Source organism: Bison bison, unplaced genomic scaffold (assembly GCF_000754665.1).
Source record: "Bison bison bison isolate TAMUID 2011002044 unplaced genomic scaffold, Bison_UMD1.0 scf7180017864068, whole genome shotgun sequence".
Classification (NCBI taxonomy): domain Eukaryota; kingdom Metazoa; phylum Chordata; class Mammalia; order Artiodactyla; family Bovidae; genus Bison; species Bison bison.
In genome coordinates this window covers 5,227,001-5,250,260 of record NW_011494640.1, presented here as the reverse complement: position 1 = coordinate 5,250,260, position 23,260 = coordinate 5,227,001, and the positions used below count along the sequence as shown (strand labels likewise).

Here is a 23,260-nt window from a genome sequence, read left to right as displayed (position 1 = left end):
CAGAAGAACATATGCAGTAGTCATTGGAATATAGGTGATGTTTATGTTTTTTAAAGTTATATGTATAAATTCAAAATATTAAACATGTTCAACTATTGTAATGGAAGTGTCATTTAAACAGCAAAATATGCAAAAATAAAGGTCTAACAGGATATCTTTGAACAAGATAACTGTGGCTTTCTCCAGATGGTGATATTTGAAGCCATTTTTATTTTCTGAGTTTTCAGTAATGTATATGTATTACTTCTCATCAGACCCATGAAATCTTATTTATCTTAGTAGCAGTTTAAGGAACACTCTTTCTCTAGACAATGAGGACTAGACTTCATTTTCCATGTGATTTCCAAGGCTTTTTTTGGCCACACCCTGTGTCATATGGGATCTTGCTCCCCTGACCAGGGATCAAACCCACACCCACTGCATTATAAGCTTGAAGTCTTAACTACTGGACTGCCAGGGAAGTCCCTGATTTCCAATATTTGAGTCAGTAGGTCTATGTAGAGTCCAGTGAAAATTTATTATTTGTCACCAATCTATATATCTTATGTTCTTGCCAATTTCCATGGCTGCCCTATTAGTGAATGTGTATAATATTGTTCAAAAAGAAAAAAAAAAGTGGTTGCATCCATTTTAAGAATGATTTATTTTCAAAACACTAAATATCTGTATTTAATCCTTTTAACATTTTCACTTAGGTCTTTGTGTCCACAGATCAATTCTAAACCACATTTTCCCCTAAGTGTAGTGAAATCTTGTACACAATTTAAAAGTCATCCCTCATAAATAAAAAATGCTCTGGACACCTGCTTGAGATCCCTTGCCATAACTTTCTTTCTTGTCTGAGTGCACAGTTCAGGGGGGTTCAGAATTAAAACCATTACCCGTTGCTTTTCTTTTTGGATACTTCTGAATTGAACTTTTTGTTTTCAACACACGGTCAATAGTAGATTGATACGTTTTAATGTATTTTTACAATTAGACAGCCATAAGGTATGGTAGCTTGTAATATACAACTTATAGAACACTTTTGAAAAACTTTAACACTTGACCTTCACAACAACTCTGTGATGAGACGGAATAAGAGTAGCAGATCTATGTTATGCAGGAAGAGACAGAGAGAGTTAAATGGATTTTCATGGGTTTCTGGCTCCTAATTGGCATTTTCCCCACTGTCTTATACTCTCTCTCGTAACATTTCTCACTTGCTTTTCATCTCACATGTCAGCTGTTTTTTGTTTAACTCTGTATTTTCCCCTGTCTAGCCCTAGACAACAGCAAAGCTGCTGGCCAACAGGCCCCACGTGGAAAGAAGGTGAAAATGAGTCTGCAGAAACCTGCCAAGATCAGGAGTAAGACTGTGACACTTCTATTTTGCCCTGAAGGATCAATAGAAATTTTGCTATGCTTTTGAGGAACACAGATCCTCCCCCGCACATTTTTTTTCCTACTCAAGCTTACCAGTCAATTTGACCACCATGAAATCTAGAAAGCAAGCCCATTTGAAGCCAGCTTTATAAATTGTTTGCATTTATATCATAGCTCTTATCTGCCCAGGATCTAAATTTTTTTTCCTCTTAGTTTTATCTGTTTTCACAAAAATTCCTTTATCTCACATGTTTGGTTTATTAAAATGGTTAGACTTTATAAATTGTAAGTAGAAAGCAAGTTCATTCTTTCATTGCCCTTTCAAATCAATCTTCTATTAGTTAAGTTTTTCATATTTGGGAGCAGATCATAGAGCTTTCGTGTTCCCTTTTAACAGGAATAAAAGTCTTTTCCAGTTATTGAAGGTCCTTTCTAGCCTTGTATTAAGACTAGTTTTTTCTCCAACTCAAAGCACCTCCACTCTTTCCTCCTGAGTAAGCTTGGTCTGAAATACCTATGGTGAAGAGGCGGCATAATTGCGGTCTTTTCTCACTCTCTTGGCTCTATTCCTGCTCAGGAACTGCTAGTCTGAGTCATTCAGGATTAGGAAAGTGGATGAGAGGGGAGAGATCAGATGTGGTAGCATCTTACCCGGCAGGCACAGCTGTGAGTTGACACTGTGGAGAAAAGCCCACAATCACTAGCTCTTTTCTCCATGAGATGCTTTCATCAATTGGTGGTGAGGGAAGAGGTGAGGTCAGGCCATGAGCCTGAAGTTTTGGGAAAGAAATATAGTCTGTATATGAAGGCAGATTTAGTACCTCCATAACCTGTTCCATTGAAACTTTGGATGTCACCTACCTGGTTCAGTCCATTGCCTTCGGATGTGGGGATCTTCCTGCTCGGAAGTAGGGTGACCAACTCAACCCAGTTTGCTGAGGACCTTCCGAGTTCTGCTGCTTTAAGTCCCACATCTTGGGTGCCCCTTAGTCCTGAACAGACTGGGGCACTTGGTCATACTTTTCAGCACTTAGTAATTTGTTCTCAACTTTTGGGTCTTAGTACTACTAAGATTTGGAGAAAACAGTATTAGATTAAAAATCGTCACATTTACTTCTAGGGGTTAATACCAGCCGTTTGGTTGGTTGCCGTTTAGTCTCTAAGTTGTGTCCAACTCTTTGGCAACCACATGGACATAGCCTTCCAGGCTCCTCTGTCCATGGGATTTCCAAGGCAGCAACATTGGAGTGGGCTGCCATTTCCTTCTCCAGGGATCTTCCCAGCCCAGGGATTGAACCCACATCTCATGCATTGCAAGCAGATTCTTTACCACTGAGCCACCAAGGAAGCCAATACTAACCATAACAATTAAAAATAATAATAACTTTAGATTATAATCTCCCATCCAAGTCCTAACCAGGCCTGACCTTGCTTAGCTTCCAAGATTAGGTAAGATCAGATGTGTTCAGAGTGGTATGGCTATAGACCTAGATTATAACCTGACTGCTAGAATATATATTAGGGCTTGTTATAGAGCTTCAGTGTTATTAAATGGGTACTATACCTTGGGGACATAGAAATAGTTAAATCCTGCCTTGATCAGCCAATCTGTTTTGAAAGTAAAATACAGTAGTGTTATATTATGAAGCAGTGGGTTTTAAGCTCAAAATTTCCTTTTACTAGAAGCTCTAAAAACTAGAATGGACTGCAGTGTATTTTATTGTTCTCCTTACAGATAGTAGGCTGACAGATTTGATGGCTTCTCTGGTGGTGCGAGTGGTAAAAAATCCGCTTACCAATGCAGGAGACATAAGACTTGGGTTCGATCCCTAGCTGGGGAAGATCCCCTGGAGGAGAGCTTGGCAACCCACTCCAGTATTCTTGCCTGGAGAATCCCATGGACAGAGGAGCCTGGTGGGCTACAGTCCATAGGGTCACAAAGAATAGGACTTGACTGAAGCGACTTACACACACACACACACACACACACAACTATAACACACCCATTATCCAGGAAAGGCATAACCAGTGAGCGACAGACAGAGAGAAAGAAAGAGCTCTACAGTTGCTGGACTGTCTAAGGTTGTGATTAGAGCTTTAGTGCCAAGCTGAGCTGGAATACAGAAGAGGCAAGGATGAGATATCTTGATCTCTTCTCATTGGGCTGTGAGCATGGACCTTTAGAAGAGGAGGGAGGAATGAGAAAGAGGGCCAGAAATATCCTGGTTTTCTAGAGTATTCTACCACTTTGGCATCTTAAGGGCTTCCCTGGTGGCTCATACAGTAAAGAGTCTACCTGCAATGCGGGAGACCCAGGTTCGATCCCTGCATCAGGAAGATGCCCTGGAGGAGGAAATGGCAACCCACTCCAGTACTCTTGCCTGGAAAATCCTGTAGATGAAGGAGACTGGCAAGCTACAGACCATGAGGTCACAAAGAGTTGGACACAACTGAGCGACTTCACTTTCTTTCTTTCTTTCTTTCTTTGGCACCTTGGGTGAGCGAGGAGGTGAGGAGAGCCTTGAGAGCCATACCTGGCTGGATGGCCTTCTGCTGTGTGGTGGACCCACCTTCCAGAGGGAGAAAGTGAGAGGAAGTCAAAAGATTAATCCACCTCTTTAAGAACCCCATTTCTACCTTTTTAGTGGTTCTCCCTGGCCCATGGCTATTACTTTTATTCTATTGGATTGGCCAAAAAGTTCATTCAAGGTTTTCTGTACATTTAAAACCTGGACGAACTTTTTCGGGCAACCCAATACTTTCTTACACAAGTTTATAAATCTCTGTAGGCCTCTTCCTTGAGCTCATATTATCCTGTTAAATAATAACAGGTGACCACTTGCAAGGTTGTTGTAAGTTGTAGACCTTCTGATAAAGTCTAATCATCAAGATTTGTCCCATAGGGCCATTTTGATCTTGAGGAATTGAAAATCTTTTCAGTAACTGCTTAGTCTTAAGACCAGAAAGTAAAATTATTCTGCCAACCATTGGATCCACTTTGGGTTCGATTGAAGGAAAGAGTCTTTTTACTTTGCTGGTCTGATATATGCTCATAATCTGCTTAGAGTTTATTGCACTTAGGAAGGAGTAGCCTGGAAAATATTTCTTCTTGGAGTCTGAATTACCCTTCCCACCAGATGGCGGTCATTGGATGGTGGGCACTGAACTCAGAAAGAAGGAAATGAATTTATCTTCCTACCTTAGAAAATAAAGCACATGTGAATGATAGCAAACTTTGAGATACATATCCACAGCCAATTAACTTGTAAATGGCAGGACAGTCTCTGCTGCAATATTTACTGAGTCCATTCTTCGTTACTATGTGAAATCAAGGTTTTGGAGGACTCTTGGTTAGCATTCTTCTCTTTCTTAGTTTCTTAGATTCCAATATCTTTGTCTAAGCTCAGGTGGACAAAACTCTTGGTTACATTACTAACACTATTTGTACACTAAATGTACAAACAGCTTCATTCCAGGTGATGTGTGTAACATGTGTCTCACCTGCAAAGCCTGCCATAGGGTTTCCTAGAACTCATTTCCCTTAATTGTGCATTAAACAGTTAACACATGGTTGCTTGGGATAAAAGTAAAATGCTGATATCAATTTCTTGTTTGTTTTACTAATGTGTGACAATGAAAAGTAAAATATAAGTCTAAAACTTGCCATCTAATTCTTGGTAGCTTAAAGATTAGGAAGAATGTATTTTTCTTTGTGCATTAGATAGGCTTCTGGGAAATTACATTTCAGTGGAAATTCTGAAAAGTACTAATAGATGCAATGCAGCTGCGTGTTGATTCTGTATGATTCTGTTTTTCTATTTCCTCAGGGAAAAGGAGAGGCAGACCCCGCTTTACTCATAATGACAGAATCCCACAGAGAAGAGCTAAGTCAAGAGGTAAGGAAGAAAAAGGAAATATTGTCTCAATAATTAGGCAGCTAATTTCCTGTTTTGCACTGTGTTTTTATTGATAAATCCATTTCCCTAATTGCTTTATGCAGCTTTACTAACAGGAAAAGTTTCAATTTGGTTCAAAATGTGCCTGGATGAAAAAGATAATTTCACAAACAAGAAACTCGGTGACAGATCTAAACCAGACCCCGTGGGTCCAAGGGCTATCACAGTGATGTTCTCCCCACTAAACTGATCACTTTTAAGCCGGAAATAGTCTGTTTGCACATAAAGGGCACATACACAACCCACACATTATTTAACCGGCCCTTCTCTTGCTACACAGAAAGTCAGAGGTTGCACACCATGGATAGCCTGGAGTGGTGGTCAGAAGTCTGTCATCCTCTTCTGATTGTGTGGGCTTGGGCCTGTCACTTGACTGCTTTCCCTTCAGTTTCTTCATCTGTAAACTAAGAGGGTGAATGAGGCCAGCCATCTTTCACAGCCCATCCCAGGTCTCCTAGTCTACTATCTCAAAACTGGACCATGGACAGCTCCCCCTTCTCCCACCATGGCTCTAAAACATTGACTTGCAGGGTCAGGATCAGTTACACAGCCTCCTTGAGCTAGTTTATTCAAAGACCTTTCACCCCCACTTCTGTGGACTCAGTCTCCAGCAGCCCTCTCCCCATGTAACTTGCAGATTATTCTAGAGCTTCCTGAACTCCTCTTTTAGTTAAGGAGAGTGCTGATATGAGAAAGAAGCATGAAACAAAGCAGAGAACACAAAGAGAAGGCAGACGTCTCCTCCACTAGGTTCCCCCATCATTGCCCTCTCTGCTCACTCAGCCAGACCTGACAGAAAGAGATGCAAGTAGGCTCTCATTTTGCTCCAGCTACGTAACTGTGGTGAAATAGTTGGAGGATTCCCTTCAATGACGAAAGAAAGAACTTTTTTTTTTCCTTTTGGCCTTGAGGCATGAGGGATCTTGGTTGCAGGACTGGGAATGGGACCTGTGTCCCATGCATAAAGTCTTAACAGTTAAACTGCCAGGGACATCCCATGGCTCCCTTCAGAACATGAGGCAGCTATATGCTTCATTGTTGTATGAGAATCAGTGAGGCTGACTGGATTGGGAGCTAAGAGTTTTATTGAAGCCTGATTTTTTTACTAACACATTCAGTTTTGTGTGAAACTTGAGGGATGAGTTAGAGGTGGATATTCTGTAGTCATGTATCGAAAATGTCACTTGGAAGAAAGGCTTTGACTCTAGTGGTAGTGGTTTAGTCACTAAGTTATGTCTGACTCTTGAGACCCCGTGGACTGTGGCCTGCCAGGCTTCCCTATCCATGGGATTTCCCAGGCAAGAATATTGGAGTGAGTAGCCGTTTTCTTCTCCAGGGGCTCTTTCTGACCCAGGGATCAAACCCATGTCTCCTGCATTGCAGGTGGATTCTTTACCAACTGAGCTACCAGGGAAGCCCTTGACTCTGGAGATTTGTGGTATAAAGCTTTCTACATCCCTTCATACCTTTATAAGAACAAACTCAACATGGGAGAAGTGGTACAGGTGCAACTGAAAATGAGACCATGAAGGAATCTTCTCTTTCAGGGAAAAGAAAGTACACATATGAACGTGTGGATTTTCACTCTCAGATAATTCCTGTGACCTGTGGTAAGGTGAAGGGAACGTTACATAAGAAGAAATTGAAACACGGTGAGTTTTAAGGTCTACTATGCAACGCCTATCTGAGGGAATCTTGAGAAGTCATGGGATTACCTATGTGAATTACACATAGTTGAAGGAATGGGGGCCACCATTTGGCTTGAGAAGGGGGAAGGGATACCTAGGTTAATATTTTCATACTTTAAGAAATCACACACATTAGGTGCTCATTCCCACGTGGACATGTCCACAAGGGACGAGGCTCTCAGTCCCTACCTTCATGTCCTTTCTCCCTCGGGATGACTATCACCAGGGCAGGTGCTTGATATAATGAGGACCAGCAAAGAATTCAGAATCAGATAACGTGAGTCCCAGCCTCTCCTGTGCCAAGAGGAACTGATTCATCTGAGTAGAGAATGGGACCTTTCTGAGCCTGAAATTCTTCATCCAAAAAAGAAATCGTTAAAACCTACTTCATGGTATAGCTGTCAGGAATTAATTTACATAATTGATATAAAGTATTAGTAAACAACTTAACCGAGATACAATTCACCACTCAGGGTGTACAATTCAATGTTGAATTTTGTTTGTATATTCACAAGATGGTGTAACTATCACCACAATCGAATTATAGAATATTTTTGTCAGAATACTTTCCCACTAAAGGAAACTCCATGTCTCTTAGTAATCAATGCCCAGTCTCATACTCACCCCACCACCCAACCCTGAACTGGCTAATCTATTTTCTGCTCCATAAATTGGCCTATTCTCAGTATTTCATGTAAAATGGAATCAGGTAATGTGTGCCATTTTGTGACTGGCTCTCTCTCTTATGATGACAATTTCAAGGTTCATCCATGTAATGGCATTATTAGTACTTCATTCTTTCTTATTGCCACATAATATAATATTCCATGGTATAGATATACCATATTTTGTTTAGCTATTCATCAATTGGAGAAGGCAATGGCAACCCACTCCAGTACTCTTGCCTGGAGAATCCCATGGACGCAGGAGCCTGGTGGGCTGCCGTCTACGGGGTCGCACAGAGTCGGACACGACTGAAGCGACTTAGCAGCAGCAGCATTCATCAATTTGGATTGTTTCCACTCTTTTACTATTACGAATAATGCTATTTTGAACATTCATGTTCTAGTTTTTGTGTGAACAGTCTTTAATTCTTTCCAGTATATACCTAGGAGTGGAATTGCTGGTTCCTGTGATAATTCCATGTTTAACCCTACTGAGGAAACATCAAAATGTTTTCTACAGTGGCTGTAATACTTTATCTTCCCACCAGCAGTGTATGAGAGTTCCAATCTCTCTGTTTCCATGCCAATACTTGTTATTGTCTCTTTTTTCTAAGACAGCCATCTTAGTGGATGTGAAATGGTATCTCATGGTTTAGCTGTGCTTTTCTGTAATGACTAATGATGCTAACATATGATTATCTTTTATAACATAACTTAAATTTTCCATTGTATAGCATTTCACAGTTACTTTTAATACCAGCTATCCATGATTTTGGGGATGGGAAATCTCTGCTCAACAATGCCATTGAACTGGGTAGAAAGTGTGATAAAGGGCACAGATGCTGCTATGGTGCCATTCTGAGCCACAAGGTACCCATCCGAGATCTCAGTCTCAACTCGAGTTTCTGCTCCCATGGGCTCAAGGTCCTCTCCCTGGCAAATTGAAATGCTCTCTCACTTCAAAGTCACTTGCTTTTCCTTTTTAGGTGATTTTGAAATACTTTTAAAAGCTTGATTTTGATGGTAATTATCATTTTTGTTGTTGTTGTTGCACATCCGTTAAAGAAATGTTGCCACAAGGCAGTGAATCTCCTGTGAGGGGATTTGGAGGCTAGATGTGGGGATTCTGAAGCCTGAAAGGGGAGGCCAGACTCTTCTGTTTTAGATCTTGAGCCTAAACTGGGTGTGTCCAGGATCCAGTGTTGTGGGAGTCCGCCTTCTGAAAACAAGAAAGGCTGGAGATGAATTTACCCTGGTCTTACAGGATCCTGGGTGAAGTGTATACAGAGTGAGAACGGAGACTGGTTCACCCCCAGGGAATTTGAAATCAGAGGCGGCCACGGAAGATCAAAGAATTGGAAGATAAGTGTTCGCTGTGGAGGGAGGCCCCTGCTATGGCTGATGGAGGTATTCTGGGGGCCAGGACAGATGTGACTTTCCTTGTTGTTCCCCAAGAATAAGGTCACTATTTGCTCACAAAATATTTGTTGAGTTATCACGAAAGCTCAGATGCCTCTGAGTTTATCCTCTCACCTGGGGAGAGTGTTCCACATTCCTAACCTCAGTACAACATAGCACATCATTGCTGTGAAAGAGGCAGGAAATTCCACTGCGTTTGTCAGGATGGAATAGGAGTTTGGAGGAGGGAAGGATCGTTCTGACTCAGGTGAATGTAGTCAACTTTATGCACTGGAAGAAGAAGACAGTTTACAATCAAACAGGTAGGAAAAAGGTATTCCTGAGAAGGAATGATGTGAAAACCAGAACCATGCCTAGTGGGTTGAGATAGACATACTGTGTATAATAAGGCATAATCCATCAATTTAATTGCAATTGTTTGTAGATGAATTTAATGCCAGGCTAAAGTGTTTAAACTCATAGACAATGCAGAATCAATGAAGTCTTCTGAGATATGAAATGACATGTTTAGAATAGTGTCTTATATGGCCAAGGGACACTGAAATGACTCCAGCATCTTTTCAGCTCAAGAAACCTACACCCAACCCGCAGTGTTCAACTCAAATGCTCTTCTTCCCTGAATATTCCCTGACCCACTTGGCCCTGACCACTTCTTCCCTGAGCTTTCTCAGCCCATTACTAAGATCTTCTTATAGTTTTACTCTTATCCTTTCACGCATTGTTTTTTCTGTGTCCATCTTTGTGTGTCCAAGATTGTTGAGAATATCTGACACCCAGTAGGCATGGGATAAGTGTATATTGATTGACAAGCCTTGGTATATGGACTCAAGCTTGAGTGACTGGTAGGAATGGAGAGCAGGAGAGAGGTGTCAAAGAGATTATAAAGGAAAACCTCTTAAAACTTAAGGGGAAAAGCACAAGAAGGGAAGAATGTTCTAAAGATGATTTTTAAAGTGCCACTGATTGAATTTAGGAGAAATACAAGTGAAGAGAGGGAGATGGTTTCTCATGATACCATGGCTTTGGGCCGACAGTGGGGCATCCAGGTAGAAATATTTGGGAAGAGGTTGGGAGTGCCAGACTCATAGGCCAACCATATACTTGGATCTTTTTATCTTTCAGAGAAGATTTCTCCATAATCCTCCAAGGAAATATGGCAAGAGAAAAAAGGTGATTATTACATAATTTTCTAGAAATTCCCATCACATAATCGATTTTGCATGCACAGTGTGTTATTTTGTGGTTTCTAAACTGTGTAACACCCTGCTCCCACCTTTAAAAAACTTTTGGCATATGCCTTCAGTGTTGCTCCTTTGAACATTATGTTGTTCTGGATGGCAAGGTCTTCTTGATGGCAAACCATTTGAAATAGAAGTGATAAGGAGCCATCAAAATAGGCCTCATGGATGTGCTTTAGCTACAGATGCAGATGTTGTCAAAATTGTAAAGGCAAGCATGATTCTGGAACATGCAGAAGTGTATTGTAAGAGGGTGATAAGGTCGTCTTCAAATCAAACCCAGATTTTTAAAATCAGTATTACTATTTCCTAACTTTAATGAAATCTAATGGAATGAAAGTATGTTCACAGTCATTCAGAAAATCCCAGTCTAAGATTGTCTATCTTGGTCCATATACCATTTTGTAAGATAGGCAACAAGAAACGTATTTCTTTTCTGATCATTTGTATCCCCTTCCACCCCTTAATAGTCTACACACAGACATACTCTTTTTCAGGGGGCCATTATTTGCCCTTGATGAAGATGGTGCTGTAGGGTGGGAAGCTCTTGGGAGATCAGTGGATTGTATAGGAAGGGCTGGCCAAGAAAACTGGTTACTTTGATGCCACTCTTTTGCTGTGCAGACCTCCCTTCTGTCTGTGAAAGTGATTCCTTCCTCTATGGAGACAACAAATATGTAAGGTGCAGTGTAGATTCAGGACACGGAGATGGCTTTTCCAAGTTTGGCTATGAATGAGAACTTGAAAACAAGATGGAGGTGAGAAGTTCTGTTCTTATGTACACATAGAAATGGCCATTCAAGGGACTTCCCTGGCAGTGCAGTGATTAGGTGCACCCTTGCAGTGCAGGGGGCATGAGTTCAGTCCCTGGTTGGGAAACTAAGATCCCACATGCTGCATGGTGCAGACAAAATAATTGAAAAAAAGAAATGGCCAATCAAGACATTCACAGAACTTCTAAGACAGGTCACACGTAGTTGGCCCATGGGACTTCATCTTCCACTGGGAATGTGAGATCCACGACCTGACGTTATCTGAGGTTCTGGACAGTTGAAACTCTAAGTCCTTGGGACATTTCACCTGCTGGATTTCCTACAGGGAACTATTATTTGCCCTACTTAGTGAGTATCTTGAAGACCAGCATCTGTATCATTCCCCAAGTGCCAAGAGTTACTCAGTTTACCCGAGTAAGCTGGCATCTTCTTAACAATAGATTCTACCCTTAGTCATGGGTACAGCACTTTTTGGCAGCAACCTGCAGTTACCTCTTCATTTTGCATCTCCCTCTGCGCAACAGCAGATGTTCCCCAAGTGGCAAACCTCAGGACTCATTACTACTCCCATGGGTCTTCTGTGTTTCTCAGAACCTCTTTTTTCCTTGGCTTTGGGAATCTTCAGTGTCACTCTCAGCACTACATGATGGCTTCCTGGCTCCTGACAAAGGTCACTAACACCTTTTGATGACAATTGCAGTGTTGTAAAATAATTGCAGGAGATAGTGGAGGACAGAAGTGCCTGGCGTGCCACAATCCATGGGATCATGAAGAGTTGGACATGATTTAGCAACTGTACAACAACATTCCTCTAGAACAATCTTTTTAATGTTGGGTAATATTTGCTTAAGAAAAAAAAAATTTGCTTAAGAGATAGCAAGTAATCTCTTCCTAAGCGGAAAAAAAAGTATTAATTGCTCAGTCGTGTCTGACTTTTTGCAACCCCGTGGACTGTAGCTCACCAGGCTCGTCTATCCATGGGATTCTCTAGGCACAAATACTGGAGTGGGTTGCCATTTCCCCCTCCAAGGGATTTCTTAAGTGAAATGATACTCATTTATTCACTTATCCAACATGCAATTATTGAATGCTTACTAAATGCCCAATGGCCTTTAGAAGATTAAAACAATATCCTTGACCTCAAGGATTGTTTCAACTTCATTGCCTAACATGGAAGAATAACTAATGGGATTATTGTTGTTTAGTTGCTAAGTTGTGTCCCACTCTTGTGACCCCATGCACTGTGGCCCACCAGGCTCTTCTGTCCATGAGATTTCCTAGGCAAGAAGACTGAAATGGGTTGCCATTTCCTCCTCCAGTGGATCTTCTTGACCCAGGGATTGAACCCATGTCTCCTGCTTGGCAGGGATATTCTTTACCACTGAGCCACTTGGGAAGCAGTAAGTTTAGAATGGGCAATAGAAAGATGGGCAGTGACATAGCCACCTCTCAGGTCATTGATGCTGGATTACACTTGTCTGTGACCACTCTGCTCTGGGCTGGAGACCAAAGCTGAGGCTGCCTGTGTCCTAGAGCAGTGGTCCCCAACCTTTTTGGTACCAGGCTACTGGTTTCATGGAAGGCAATTTTTCCATGAACTGGGGAGGAGGGATGGTTTCCAGAGGATTTAAGTGCATTACATTTATTGTGCACTTTATTTCTATTATTATTACCTCAGCTCTATCTCAGAGCATCAGGCATTAGATCCCAGAGGTTGGGAACCCCTGCCCAAGAGGGATGGAGGCCAGGTCATTCTATTGAATATTGGAAAGCAATGTAAAGCTAGTGGGTGGTAGTCAGTTACCTTTGAAGAGTCAGCTAGCTGACTTCTTGGGATTTGAAGGGAGGGGAGAGACGGGTGACCTTCCGGAAGAAAAGCTATAGCCCTGGGAAGTTTGGGTACATTTTATCATTGAGGCTGTGCCCCAGGAGACCTGTGACAGGCCGTGGCATTCTCCTCTGAGACGTTTGCATGAACTCCAGGACTCTGGGCCCCGTGGTCACCTGAGTTGTTGATGATGAATCTTCAGCCTGATACTCTCACTGCAGCTCCTTTTGGTGGGATGGCATTTTATAATGCAGAGAAAAATGCCCAAGGGCCTCTTGAAGTAAGAAAACCAACAGAGCTCCACCAACTCCATCTGTGGGAACCAGGGCTAAAGTCCCCAGATGGCTCCACCTTGCATCTAAGAGCCAGGGAATAGAACTTGCATTGGGCTGAACAGTTGTCCTTTGGTACTTTTTTATTTTCCAGGTAGATACAGTTCAGTTCAGTTCAGTCCCTCAGTCGTGTTTGACTCTTTGCGACCCCATGAATCGTAGCATGCCAGGCCTCCCTGTCCATCACCAACTCCCGGAGTTTACCCAAACTCATGTCCATTGAGTCAGTGATGCCATCCAGCCATCTCATCCTCTGTCGTCCCCTTCTCCTCTTGCCCCCAATCCCTCAGGATCAGGGTCTTTTCCAATGAGTCAATTCTTCACGTGAGGTGGCCAAAGTACTGGAGTTTCAGCTTCAGCATCAGTCCTTCCAATGAACACCCAGGACTGATCTCCTTTAGATACATGTATCCACAAAAACAGGTGTAAAGTAATGGGTGAACAATGGCTTGAATCCCTCCAGTGACTGGTGTTTAAATAAGTGACAGATGCATACATCACATTCAGTATTGTCATTTAATCTTTCTTTTCTGCAGAAAAGAGGACCAAAGTCTCCTGACAACACCTTAGATAACCTTTGTGTAAGTACTAACTCCCACCTGTGAGCCAGACTAAGGCAGGCCTTTCCCTCGGCACCTTCTCTGAGTCATCACCACATTTCCCTGAAGCACGCTCACACTCAGGTGGAGTGTGTCGCCGTGTGTGATGAGCAGGGCACAGCACAGCAAATACATCGCCCACCTGAGGTACATGATTCTGGCATTGGGTGTCTTAACCTGAAAGCATCCTTTCCATTTGTGCAGTAGAAACTTTCCCATTTCCTCTTTCCCCTTGAAAGTGCAAATAGGAGACAGAGCTTGAGACCACTGGGGTCTGTAGAGCCTGGGCTTGAAGTAGTAATGGGCACAGCTGCCCTGCAGATGGGGGGTAAGGAGGAAATTAGAGGGAGAGCAGCATTTTAAAGAAGGCAATAGAGAAGGAAAGAAAAATCCCAAACTTCTATTCCAAGGTACAGGGAGAGCGTGATGGTTTTAAGCATCAACCAGAAGGAACAGGCCAGGTGAAGCTGGCAGGTTAAGGTTTAAACACTGTCATGGATCCTGCCTGGAAAATCCCATGGATGGAGGAGCCTGGTAAGCTGCAGTCCATGGGGTCGCTACAAGTCGGACACAACTAAGCGACTTCCCTTTCACTTTTCTCTTTCATGCATTGGAGAAGGAAATGGCAACCCACTTCAGTGTTCTTGCCTGGAGAATCCCAGGGACAGGGGAACCTGGTGGGCTTCCATCTATGGAGCTGCACAAAGTCGGACACGACTGAAGCGACTTAGCAGCAGCATGGATCCTTCAGAGAAATGCACTTGGGGCTAGCAGGTTCTTTATGGAAGCCCTGCATCCAGTCTTGAGGGAACCATCATGGTGCTTAGCTGGTCACCATCTAGCAAATCACAGGGCATTTTAACTCAAACTGGTACCATGTGATTGGCTGCTTTGTGTGTGCGTGTGTGCTCAGTCACTCAGTCATGTCCAACTCTGTGCAATGCTATAGACTGTGGACTGCCAGGTTCCTCTGTCCATGGAATTCTCCAGGCAGGAATACTGGAGTGGGTTGACATGCCCTCCTCCAGGGGATCTTCCCAACCCAGGGATGGAACCTGCATCTCTTGCACTGGCAGGCGGATTCTTTATCACTGAGCCACATGGAAAGCCCTTTTGATTCCTTTCACTGCAACAAGATGGACATTTGCAGCAGAGTCACCTTTGCACAACTCCAGGGGGCAGCACTCAGGTGGGAAAGTATGCAGTAATGCTGAGGCATGGCATCCAATAGAGGAGGGATAGTCAAATAGCTTTACATATACTTTACCTCCAAAATAATGCCCCCAACAAGATTTAGATCTTATTCACACTCTTTCTGACCCTTGGCCAACTGAAGGATTCTTCAGTCATCTAAACAGTGCTGGAGTCCAGTGTTTGTGTGGCTTGTTTGGGATGGACATTGGTACAGAGGGTCAGGTCTCACAGCCCATGGCCAAGAGTCCACAGGGAAGAGGAAGCAATTGTTTCGGCAAGAGTACCCTCACTGCTGCTACTCAGTTTTCCTGGGACTGAGTGTTGCTATTCAGTCACTCAGTTGTGTCCAGCTCTTTGCGACACCATGGACTGCAGCGTACCAGGCTTCCCTGTCCATCACCAACTTCCAGAGCTTGCTTAAACTCATGTCCATTGAGTTGGTGATGCCATCAAACCATCTCATCTGTGGTCCCCTTCTCCTCCTGCCCTCAATCTTTCCCAGCATCGGGGTCTTTTCCAGTGAGTCACTTCTTCACATCAGGTGGTCAAAGTATTGGAGCTTCAGCTTCAGCATCAGTCCTTCTGACGAATATTCAAGGTTGATTTCCTTTAGGATTGACTGGTTTGATCTCCTTGCAGTCCAAGGGACTCTCAAGAGTATTCTCCAACACCACAGTTCAAAAGCATCAGTTCTTCAGTGCTCAGCCTTCTTTACAGTCCAACTCTCACATCCATACATGTCAACTGGAAAAACCATAGTTTTTATAAGACGGACCTTTTTCAGCAAAGTGATGTCTCTGGGACTGATGTTACAGGACAGTTCAGCATTGACCTAAACCCCATACCTTAATAACAGACTTTCCTCTGACTAATACTCAACTTGGGCTGCAACTAAGACCGAAGAATTGATGCTTTTGAACTGTGGTGTTGGAGAAGACTCTTGAGAGTCCCTTGGACTGCAAGGAGATCCAACCAGTCCATTCTGAAGGAGATCAGCCCTGGGATTACTTTGGAGGGAATGATGCAAAGCTGAAACTCCAGCACTTTGGCCACCTCATGTGAAGAGTTGACTCATTGGAAAAGACTCTGATGCTGGGAGGGATTGGGGGCAGGAGGAGAAGGGGACGACAGAGGATGAGATGGCTGGATGGCATCGCTGACTCAATGGACATGAGTCTGAGTGAACTCCGGGAGTTGGTGATGGACAGGGAGGCCTGGCGTGCTGCAGTTCATGGGGTCGCAAAGAGTTGGACATGACTGAGTGACTGAACTGAACTGGAGACCTTTGGAAAATAGCATTGCTGGGATTCCAACTTACAGGAAATTCTGTTTATCAGTCTAGGCTAAGACTTGGACATCAGGATTGTTTAAAAGTCCCCAGATGATTCGGATACACAAAATTACCCATTCTATGAATTAAAGAAGAATACCAATAGCTCTGCCCCACCTGGACAAACTGATTCAGACTTCTGGTATTGGGACCAGGACATTAATATTTTATATACACTGCCCTGAAGGTTCTAATGTGGAACTGGACTAGAAACAAAGAGGTAGATAAATCTACTAAAAAATACACAAATGTGAGGTTCTTAGGGACTTCTCTGGTGACTCAGTAGTAAAGAATCCATCTGTAGTAAAGTAGTAAAGAATCCCGCAGTAGATGCATGTCCGATTCCTGGGTCGGGAAGATCCCCTGGAAAAGAAAATGGCAATCTAGTCCAATCTTCTTGCCTGCAAACTCTGTGGACAGTCCATGGGGTCACAAAGAGTTGGATATGACTGAGCAACTGAGCATGCACGAGGTTCTTAGACATTGGTTATATCTGTTATTCCTTGTTCCTCTGGGGAGAGGGGTCATTACTTTCTGGGGAATGATGATGGAAATCTGTGAGTGTTTACACTGAAGGGAAGAAACATGGTCCCGTGGCTCCATGCCAGGGCAGTTTCAGTCCCCAGTTGGGGATGTCTTTGAGGATGCCCCAGAACACTGAGTGGGAGCTTTAGGCAAGATGGTCCTTGGGGCTAGCACTTCCTCATGTATGGCCATTTCTAAAACAAAAGAAATGGCCAGAATCCCAATTCACCCTACACAAGTAGCTTCATGCAAAAGCCCAGAACAAGACTCAAAATAATTGTTAAAATAATCTTGTAATAATTAAACTAAGAAGTTTAATCCACCGTATTAAGTTCTCAATATATCACCCTCCCAGAAGTCAATTTAATTATTGTGGTATAGGCAAACACATGTAGCACTTTATTTCTGGACTTTATTTTATCTCTCATCTGCAAGGTAATAAATTCCCATAAAATTACCTTGTTTTGCTGCTAGTCTTTCAGTGTTAGATTCTCTGGTTTTACAGGGAAGACTTTTTTGGTCTGACATATAGGCTCTTCCTCATCAATTTCATTGCAGAGCACACTTTCTTCTTCTGAAATGCCCACACCATGCTGTTCTTTAATGTCTCAGGGAGAACCACATGCATCCATTCAGGTTCATACAAAGGCAGTGGGCTCTTGACTCCCAGAGTGCTGGCCTTCTGGGGTCTCACTGGGGATATAGATGTTGTTTTACCTTCTAGCTGAGAAACTCAGATGTGTGTGAGACCTGCCGGGATGGAGGAAAGCTGTTCTGCTGTGACACTTGTTCGAGGTCTTTTCATGAGGACTGTCACATCCCGCCGGTGGAAACTGAGAAGTGCGTGAGATGCTGCCCCTCCCTTCTGATTGGGGCCCTTCCCTCTGGCCACGCCCACTCTCCCTGCCTAGTTCTTACTATGTCTGGATGGGGAAAGAGTGGGCCCATGGGTACAGGGTCCAGCGGTAGGATGCAGAGAGCCGCTTCAAGATGCAGGCAGTGGCAGGTGGATGCTTTTTGCCACTCGGTCTCCTCTAGGACACTGAGGCTTGTAGCCAGGTCCTTTGTCCACCAAGCTCCTGTCCTTTGCTAGAAGTTTTCCAACCTGACTCCTGGTCACTGGGGTGGAAACACACTTGTTTAGTGTTGTTGCTGAGGTTCAGCCACTCAGTCGTATCCGACTCTTTGCGACCCAGGCTTCCCTGTCCCTCACCATCTCCCAGAGTTTGTTCAAACTCATGTCCATTGAGTCGGTGATGCCATCCAACCATCTCATCATCTGTCGCCCCCTTCTCCTCCTGCCTTTAGTCTTTCCCAGCATCAGGGTCTTTTCCAATGAGTTGGCTGTTCTGTGCTTATTCAGAAAACAAAGGAAGCATGGGCTGGTTCCCTCATTTTGTCACATTATTAATGGGCTGAGGGAAGCCGGAGGACCCCAGGGGTAAGGCCCAGTTTTGACATGCAGGCCAGGCGGACAGGATTCCTTGTGCTCCCAGAAGTGGACACAGAAAGGAGAGCCCCCCACTCACTCTGACACCAGCTCCACACACTGTAGTGGGGGTCATTGACTCAGACCCCATATGGTAGTCTTGGAGACTCTGGAGGTCTTCCTTCCTCCCCCTTCCTCCCAGAGCTGTGTCCACCAATGTTCCTGAAAGGAGGACGGTGGCAGACATGGGAGTGGCAGGTGTTTCTGGCGACCTTGTCCTCGCTCACTTATTCCCGGCCCCGCAGGGACCCGTGGAGTTGCACCTTCTGCAGGATGAAGGAGTCTTCAGGAAACCAGCAGGGTCTCGGGGAATCTGAGGTCCTGGCGAGGCTGATGCAGTCAGAGGAGCAGCTGGTAAGTCAGACGGGAACCCAAGCCTTCCCAAGTGTGAAAAGTCAAGCACAGGGTAGGGGGAAGGCAACCACAGGGTGAGCCATGACTCAGTCACACTCAAGTCACACCAGGACTTGTTTGCAGCCATTGCACGTCTGTGTCCAAGAGCCATCCCCATCTGGGGAAACTTCCAGAGACTGGTATGAGTCATGTTTGGCCTGGGGATGTGTATGGGGCTCAATGTCTCCAAGCTGCTTTTTGTTGACAGCTTCCTTCTTTTGCAGAAATGTGAGTTCCTCCTCTTGAAGGTCTATTGCCATTCAGAGAGCACCTTTTTTGCGAGGATTCCCTATTATTATTATGTAAGTAACCACAACAAGGGCTCCCCAGGTTGTGCTAGTGGTAAAGAACCCACCTGCCAATGCAGGACACAGAGGAGATGTGGGTTCGAGGAGATCCCCTGGAGTAGGAAAGGGCAATCCAATCCAGTATTCTTGCCTGGAAAATCCCAAGGACAGAGGAGCCTGGTGGACTCCAGTCTAGGGGGCCACAGAGACTCAGACACAACTGAGCACACAGAGATGCACACCGGTCATAAGTAATCACGACCAACAGTGATCGCAGGTGCCATGATGTCCCCCCAGCTGGAAACCGGCACCTGTGATAGTCGAGGCCGGACTCCCACAGGAGCAAGAGAGTGAGCTCCTGTTATCGTTACCTTGTGTTTCTACCAGATTTGATGGGAATCCACAAGAGGCACACGTTGAACTCTGCCAGTAATGCTCCCAGTGACTTTTGTTTTTCCCTAGATTAAAGAGGCTTCTAAAAACCTCAAGGAGCCCATGTGGCTGGACAAGATCAAGAAGAGGCTGAATGAACAGGGCTACTCCCACGTGGAAGGGTTTGTGTGGGACATGCGTCTCATCTTTCAGAACCACAGGGCATCTTTCAAGGCAAGTGGCTCTCTCTGCTTCCATTTCATTTTCTCTTCCTTTCTTAAAATTTTATTTTATTTTATTTGTTTTCGGCTGCACTGGGTCTTCGTTGCTATGTAAGCGCTTTCTCTAGTTGAGGCAGGTGAGGGGCTACTCTCTAGTTGCAGCATGGGGGCTTCTCATTGTGGTAGCTTCTGTTGTTGTGGAGCACAGGCTCTGGGCGCATGGGTTTCAGTACTCAGCACACAGGGTTAGTGGCTCCATGGCAACAGGAAAGGAAGTTCACTGAACTAACACAGCCACCCTGTACTATTTGCACTATTACAAAGAACACAGATTACTTTTCTGATTCTCACTGAAATCAATAACCCAGCCAAATAAGTAAGAGCTCCCAAGTGTGGTCATAATTTTCCACTCCTGTCCTGTTAATATGAAATAATCACGCTCTTAAGAAAGCATAAGTTATTCTGGGCTGCATGAGTTTTTTAGCATAACCTGGTTCACATAACTCAGGATGTCAAAGATAAAAGAGCCTTGATCGTCCTCAGTTGCAGGGTATCCAGTGATATTGATAATAAAGATCATTATTTTTTTTATCATTTTATTATTTTTTTCCAGTTCAATGATTTTGGCCAAATGGGGCTTAGACTGGAGGCAGAATTTGAGAAGAATTTCAAGGAAGTGTTTGCTCTTCAGGAAACAAATGAATAATGGAATAATGGATGTTGTTGGTGTCCTGGAAATTCCTCTTTTGGCCAAATGTCTCATTCCCCAGCTGCATGAAGGGTTGGCTGCTGATGCCACCCCTCCCCAGAGCGCTGCCTTCAGCCAAGTGGAGCCAACTTCACCTGGAGGCGACACGTCCTTGGCCTGGGGGCCGGCCTCCAGTCGACCCAACCTTGATGCTCTGTGCATCCCATGGGATCAGGCTGGAGCCTGTCTGAATATCCATCCTTAGCTTTTGACCCAATACTGTCCTGCTTCCCTCATTCCTTTCTAGCAAAGAAATACAAAATAAATTACTTACGTAAGAGACTTTATTGCAGAGTCTGTTTCTAGGGAACTCAACTTAAGATCATGGTCCTAGCAAGCAGGCTAAGAATGGGCTCTGAAGCTGGATCACAGCCTATTAGGTAGTGTATTGATGGTCGTGCTCTAATTGTGCAGTTGCTAAACATTCACTTGTAGGAAACTGGATGAGATAAAGGCAAGAAGGTATACAGTGGGTGAAATTCTTTGGCATTTACAAAAGAATAAATGGTGACTAAAAAACTAGATTTTGGTGGCTATCATTGAGTGCCCCTAATATATTGAAAAGAGTAAATGGCAGGCTTAAATCTCTTCAGTTCAGTTCAGTTGCTCAGTAGTGTCCAACTCTTTGCCACCCCATGGACTGCAGCATGTCAGGCTTCCCTGTCCATCACCAGCTCCCAGAGTTTACTCAAACTCATGTCCATTGAGTCAGTGATGCCATCCAACCATCTCATCCTCTATCATCCCCTTCTCCTCCCACCTTCAATCTTTCCCAGCATCTCGATCTTCTCAAATGAGTCAGTTCTTCGCATCAGGTGGCCAAAGTATTGGAATTTCAGCCTCAACATCAGTCCTTCCAATGAATATTCAGGACTGATTTCCTTTAGGATGAACTGGTTGGATCTCCTTGCAGTCCAAAGGACTCCTAAGAGTCTTCTCCAACACCACAGTTCAAAGCATCAATTCTTCAGCACTCAGCTTTCTTTATACTCCAACTCTCACATCCATACATACTGGAAAAACCACAGTTTTGACTAGATGGACCTTTGTTGGCAAAGTAATGTCTCTGCTTTTTAATATCCTGTCTAGGTTGGTCATGACTTTTCTTCCAAGGAGCAAGTGTCTTTTAATTTCATGGCTGCAGTCACCATCTGCAGTGATTTTGGAGCCCAGAAAAATAAAGTCAGCCACTGTTTCCATTATTTCCCAATCTATTTGCCATGAAGTGATGGGACCAGAGGCCATGATCTTAGTTTTCTGAATGTTGAGTTTTAAGCCAGGCTTTTCACTTTCCTCTTTCACTTTCATCAAGAGACTCTTTAGTTTTTAGCTTTCTGCCATAAGGCTGGTATCATCTGCATGTCTGAGGTTATTGGTATTTCTCCCACAATCTTGATTGCAGCTTGTGCTTCCTCCAGCCTGGCATTTTGCATGATGTACTTTGCATATAATTTAAATAAGCAGGGTGAAAATATATAGCCTTGACATGCTCCTTTCCCAATTTGGAACCAGTCTGTTGTTCCATGTCCAGTTCTAACCGTTGCTTCTTGACCTGCATACAGATTTCTCAGGAGGCAGGCCAGGTGGTCTAATATTCCCATCTCTTTAAGAATTTTCCACAGTTTGTTGTGATCCACACAGTCAAAGGTTTTGACATAGTCAATAAAGCAGAAATAGATGTTTTTCTGGAACTTTCTTGCTTTTTCGATGTTCCAGCTGATGTTGGCAATTTGATCTCTTGTTCTTCTGCCTTTTCTAAATCCAGCTTTAACATCTGGAAGTTCACAGTTCATGTACTGTTGAAGGCTGGCTTGGAGAATTTTGAGTTTACTAGTGTGTGAGATGAGTGCAATTGTGCAGTAGTTTGAACATCCTTTGGCATTACCTTTCTTTGGGATTAGAATAAAAACTGACCTTTTCCATTCCTGTGGCCACTGCTGAGTTTTCCAAATTTGCTGACATATTGAGTGCAGCACTTTCACAGCATCATCTTTTAGGATTTGAAATAGCTCAACTGAAATTCCATCACCTCCACTAGCTTTGTAGTGATGCTTCTTAAGGCCCACTTGACTTCACATTCCAGGATGTCTGGCTCTAGGTGAGTGATCACACCATCGTGGTTATCTGGGTCACTAAGATCTTTTTTGCATAGTTCTGTGTATTCTTGCCACCTTTTCTTAATATTTTCTACTTCTGTTAGGTCCATACCATTTCTGTCGTTTATTGTGCCCATCTTTGAATGAAATGTTCCCTTGGTATCTGTAATTTTCTTGAAGAGATCTCTTGTCTTTCCCATTCTGTTGTTTTCCTCTATTTCTTTGCATTGATCACTGAGGACGGCTTTCTTATCTCTCCTTGCTATTCTTTGAAACTCTGCATTCAAATGGGTATATTTTTCCTTTTCTCCTTTGCCTTTATCTTCTCTTCTTTTCACAGCTATTTGTAAGGGCTCCTCAGACAACCATTTTGCCTTTTTTGCATTTCATTTTTTTGGGGGATGGTCTTGATCACTGCCTCCTGTACAATGTCATGAGCCTCTGTCTATAGTTCTTCAGGCTCTCTATCAGATCTAATACCTTGAATCTGTTTGTCACTTCCACTGTATAATCATAGGGGATTTGATTTAGGTCATACCTGAATGGTTTTCCCTACTTTCTTCAATTTAAGTCTGAATTTGGCAATAAGGAGTTCATGATCTGAGCCACAGTCAGCTCCCAGTCTTGTTTTTGCTGTCTGTATAGAGTTTCTCCATCTTTGGCTGTAAAGAATATAATCAATCTGATTTTGGTATTGGCCATCTGGTGGTGTCCATGTGTAAAGTCTTCTCTTGTGTTGTGT

At 43.6% G+C, this 23,260-nt stretch overlaps 1 protein-coding gene across 12 annotated transcripts in view; it reads left to right on the top strand.

Moving 5' to 3' along the window:
• LOC104986433 (nuclear body protein SP140-like protein) overlaps positions 1-20,709 on the top strand; it is an 81,723-nt gene extending 61,014 nt beyond the window's left edge. For 11 of the 12 annotated variants that reach the window (XM_010836999.1, XM_010837002.1, XM_010837000.1 and 8 more), the window contains 11 exons: positions 1,263-1,349; positions 5,193-5,261; positions 6,869-6,973; positions 8,939-9,081; positions 10,216-10,263; positions 13,801-13,845; positions 17,637-17,752; positions 18,647-18,755; positions 19,019-19,096; positions 19,544-19,687; positions 20,288-20,709. In XM_010836999.1, the coding sequence (XP_010835301.1) occupies positions 1,263-1,349; positions 5,193-5,261; positions 6,869-6,973; positions 8,939-9,081; positions 10,216-10,263; positions 13,801-13,845; positions 17,637-17,752; positions 18,647-18,755; positions 19,019-19,096; positions 19,544-19,687; positions 20,288-20,380 (1,037 nt within the window). In that variant the 3' untranslated portion in view covers positions 20,381-20,709. The remainder of the gene's footprint in view (positions 1-1,262; positions 1,350-5,192; positions 5,262-6,868; positions 6,974-8,938; positions 9,082-10,215; positions 10,264-13,800; positions 13,846-17,636; positions 17,753-18,646; positions 18,756-19,018; positions 19,097-19,543; positions 19,688-20,287) is intronic. The other variant, XM_010836998.1, reaches the window with a different exon arrangement.
• Positions 20,710-23,260: the final 2,551 nt, after the last annotated feature.